The sequence below is a fragment of the Myxine glutinosa genome, chromosome 11 (genome assembly GCF_964187855.1).
Source record: "Myxine glutinosa chromosome 11, kmMyxGlut1.1, whole genome shotgun sequence".
Lineage (NCBI taxonomy): Eukaryota > Metazoa > Chordata > Myxini > Myxiniformes > Myxinidae > Myxine > Myxine glutinosa.
The window spans coordinates 106,851,595-106,856,175 of record NC_136271.1 but is presented as its reverse complement, the minus strand read 5'-3'; the positions used below and the strand labels follow the sequence as shown (position 1 = coordinate 106,856,175).

Sequence of the window (4,581 nt, the reverse complement as noted above, 5' to 3'; positions counted from 1 at the left end):
AATGTATAATCCCCCTCCCCTCCACCCCTGCCCTGGCCCAAGCACATCTGTGTTTGGTGAAAGGAAAGCTAATGCTCAAGCATTACGGCAGGCAGGTATGCAACAGAGCCGTGAATATCAATGAAAATTTGGTCCAATGGACCAACGGGACACTGGAGGTATAAAGCGACCATTTGAACGAGCCTCCTCGAGGCGTTACTATTTGATTGACAAGTGACGTCATGCGCTTTTCCATTAACCACGCCCACTCCCGATGGTATTTCCATTTGTAGACACATCAACGGGGACATTAACCCCTCCCCCGTGCACGTCGTACGTGCACGCACGCCTTTTTGCACTTTTTATCAATAATGTACGCACTTTTTACAATTCTACACATTTCTTATTAAACGCTGAAGTGCATGGTTAATATTTTTCAAGAATTACCCTTTATAAGATGACTATTACTAGTATTAGGCGGTCAAAAATTTTCAAAGAAGTTTTACTCAGAAATCTAATTTTAATAATTCGCGTCCCATGCGGTGTATTTTTTTCGATTCGCTTCAGATTTTTGTCTTTCTCTCATTTTAATAATCCATATATTTGTATCAATTAATTAATATGTACTCTGACGAATATTCGATCCTCAGGGAATGCGCTCTCAATTTTAGACGGTGTATGTTTGAAGCCAGTTGAGCTCTATTTCTGTCCACGTTGAGCTTTATTGCGAGATTTATGTGTGAGTAAAGTCTTAAAACATTACGAATGGTTGGAAAGGTACTCAGCCAAAATATTTTAGAAACTCGTCTCCTGTTGTTACCTCAAGTTTTCGAAGAAGAACCTCTCAACCAATCGGCGTGCGCTACATAATGACCTGGCTGCCCTTAGCCAATGAGGTTCGAGCACATTTTTGCGCGCGCGTGCCTCGGTTTTCTTTGTTAGCGGCCAACTTGGTGTGAGGGACTGTGAGCTCGCGCGCGTTGGTCTTCACGTTGTCCTTTCCAACCTCCATTTTACTGACGGCTTCTTCCTTTGGTTTCTTACTCCTTGTCGACCTGTTATCTTACCTCATTTACTATTGGTAATTGTATCTCGCTCCTTTTGGTTTTTGTAGTTTTTAGTTTCTCTGCGTCCCATTGGAGCTGCAATATCTGAACGGGAAGCCATGTCTGAAACGTCTCCTCAGGTAGAGAAAATAATTTTTATTACCTCATGAACCAAGTAATTTTATTATTTCGTTTGTTTTACCTATAATTCTTTTTCTTTGCTACACTAAAATTTTATACCGTGTTTTGTGAAATCCATATTTTAAACTCGTTTTGAGTGAACGATTCTTCTGGAATTTTCTCGAATGCGAACATCGCTTTAGTTTAACCATTCAAATCCCTGTGGAATGAAAAGTAAAACATGAAATGTTGATTCGGGAACCAATGATTATAAATTCTGGTCGAAGTAAACGTCAAACGCTCGTTGAAATTAGCAGATTACGTTGACCTGCGTAGCATAGTCACGTGACCACGTGGTCGCGAGGGTTGGATATCAAGGACTTATTCCAAGATTAAAGTTAAACGATAAGTCGAGGTCAATGTTTAAGTGCGTGGTCGCGGTCCTTTGGGTGAAAATTTCCTCGTGCTGCAGGTATGCAAAAATGCTTGGAACACCTTTTGTCTGGTAAATGACGATTTCAACTTATTGCAGTTTGACGGTCCTTGCTGTTTTTCACGAGGGGGAGTGGAAGCGACTCCCTCCCTTTGTGAGATTTATTTATTAATTTTTTTTTTTTTTTATCTATCTCTGCAGGAGTTGAAGCAGGTGGTGGCTGCTCGTGGAGACGTGAAAAGCACAGATGTGAGCACAAATGGAGAAGCAGTTAAGCAACAAGAGGTAAAGGAGGTAGCAGGAAGTGAAAACGTGGGCCCTAAAAAGAATGCAACCAAAGATGGCGAAGGAGATGAAAATAAAGAAAATAAAGAGGTGAAGGAAAAGGAGACCCAGAAGGAAGAGAAGAGTAAAGTAGAAGGAAAGGGTGATGAAAAAAAAGATGATAAAGAGGAGGAAATGAAGAAAGATTCCTTGAGCTCTGAAGGTCGGAAAGAAGTGGTGGAGGTTAAGAAGATTGAGGAAGAGAAGACTGTAGAAAAGAAGACTGAAGAAAGTACAGAGAAAAAGATGGAGGAAGAGAAGACTGAGAAAAATATAGAGGAAGAGAAGACTGAGGAAAAGATGGAGGAAGAGAAGACTGAGGAAAAGATGGAGGAAGAGAAGACGGAGAAAAAGATGGAGGAAGAGAAGACTGAGGAAAAGATGGAGGAAGAGAAGATGGAGGAAGAGAAGACGGAGAAAAAGATGGAGGAAGAGAAGACAGAGAAAAAGATGGAGGAAGAGAAGATGGAGAAAAAGACGGAGGAAGAGAAGACGGAGAAAAAGACGGAGGAAGAGAAGATGGAGAAAAAGACGGAGGAAGAGAAGAAGACTGAGGCAGAGAAGAAGACTGAGGAAGAGAAGAAGACTGAGGAAGAGAAGAAGACTGAGGAAGAGAAGAAGACTAAGGAAGAGAAGAAGACTAAGGAAGAGAAGAAGACTAAGGAAGAGAAGAAGACTAAGGAAGAGAAGAAGACTAAGGAAGAGAAGAAGACGGAGGAAGAGAAGACTGAGGAAGAGAAGACAGAGAAGAATATGGAGGAAGAGAAGAAGATGGAGGAAGAGGAAAAGATGGAGGAAGAGAAGACTGAGGAGAAGAAGACGAAGGCAGTGGCTCAATCGGAAACTGAGCCAGAATCAAAATTGCCTCAAAGCCCACTTGTGTCCTCCGCCCTTCCGGAAGAAATGGAGGTGACAAAGCTTGAGCATTTGAAAGAAGCCAAGGGGAAAACGGAGATTCAAAAGCCCAATAATGCAGAGGATTATAAAGATTCCAAGCATGAAGAGGAGCCACAGCATCAGGACCTGCCAGGAGCCGTGCAGGTAATTCCTTGAGTGTCTGTGTTTAGCATTTGTTGAACTGGTGAGGTGCAAGTGACATTCGTGTTTCCTATATTTAACTACAAACTCTGTTCATAGGATTCGACTGTGACTGCCTGCAATGGAGAGGAAAAGGTGGTTCCCATGGTGGAAGATGGTACGTGTCCTGGTCACGCACACTGCACCACACGAGGCAGTTCAGCTTGCACTTGTATCCCAGTTGGTCGTACGGGTTTGTCCTTGTGGCTGCATTGCTAATTTTACCTTGTGGTTCCTATCGGACTGTCTGGTCCATTGATTCATGGTAAATTGTACACCCAGGTCGCAGCACAGTCTGCCTCGTTGCATTGCTAGTGGTGTTTCACCATCTCCACCACTATGTCCTCTTTTATGGCATCACTGGTTGTACATGTACTCGTATGTGAGATTTGACCAAGGACAGTTTGGACTGTTGATGGTTTTCATTAGTAGCCTCCAGTTGTGTGGGGCGTGTATTTGTTTTGCTAACTGGTTTGTAATAACTGCCTTGTGTATACCCCGCGTAGGAGAAAGCGATACCAAGGCTGAGGTGGTGAAGGAAAAGATTGGTGTGACGACCACCAAGCGGTCATCCAAAGAAGAGGTGTGAACGTGTGCAAGACAAGCGGCACCCTTAAATGCACCTAAACTTAAACGCACATGGACGGTGGTCCAGTATTTGATAAGGTGGAAATAAAATAAATGTCTACATGAGTCTGTGTTGTACAAGCTCAGTTGTTGAGTAATTTCACCTTCAAAGGTAATAAAAGGTCGAATGGTGGAGTTGAGGCCCCTTTTTTTTTTTATCCCCCCCCCCCCCCCCCCCCATTTTTTTTTCTCCTTCCCTGTGGAAGGTTGAGTGGAACGGTGTTTTGGAAGCAATAAATGGTGTGGTTCAAATTGAGACACCTTAGGGTGTTGCACTACATGGGTGTGCGATGGCAATGAGGGAGGGATTACCCTGAAACCCTGTGCCTTCTCATCCGCAGGATGACACCGAACAGAAAAAGAAGAAGCGGTTTGATGTGAACGCTGCTGAAGACTCTGCTGCTGGGTGAAGCCAAATCGAGTTGTGCTTTAAACCGAGTGTTGCGTTTTTCTGTTCATTTCCCATAAAACGTTTTAACGGTTGCCTTTCCATTTTTTTTATTTTTTTTCTGCTAAATGACCCTCTGGTTGTTTATATTTTGAGTGTAAAGTTTTTGTTTTTTCCAATTAAACTTTTGTGTGTGTGTGTGTGTGGGTGTATTGTTGAGCACAAGGAACAGTTGATGTTTTGGTGCCACTGCAGCTGTTTATTGCCTGTTCTTATCGCAGCTGTTTTATTTGGCAATTTAAACAGCGAAGGGTGTGTATGGATTCTGCCTTTGTACAAGTTATGAATAAAGCCTGTTTGAAGGTTTGTGTTGTGTTGTTGGCATGTGGTGGTTGAGCAATTATGGAGTCTGAACACTTTTGGTTGATTTATCCAACCCAGAGCAAGTGCTGCTGTTTTCGCAGGTAACCGGGTCGTTTTGTGAGACTTGCATTTGAAATGAGATTTGAGAATTTGTACTCGGAGTCGCTTTGAGGCTCGTACATGTACGGACAGTGGACGGAGTACAGGTAGGTACACAGAGGGCA

General features: G+C 43.0%; 1 protein-coding gene across 1 annotated transcript; it reads left to right on the top strand.

The window, feature by feature from the left end:
* Positions 1 to 872: 872 nt before the first annotated feature.
* Positions 873 to 4,360, top strand: LOC137437022 (uncharacterized). Its single transcript, XM_068131330.2, has 5 exons — positions 873 to 1,165; positions 1,780 to 2,943; positions 3,040 to 3,097; positions 3,486 to 3,562; positions 3,948 to 4,360. Exons 1-5 carry the CDS (start codon positions 1,145 to 1,147, stop codon positions 4,014 to 4,016), a joined length of 1,389 nt encoding a protein of 462 aa, XP_067987431.2. The 5' UTR covers positions 873 to 1,144; the 3' UTR covers positions 4,017 to 4,360.
* The last annotated feature ends 221 nt before the right edge of the window (positions 4,361 to 4,581 follow it).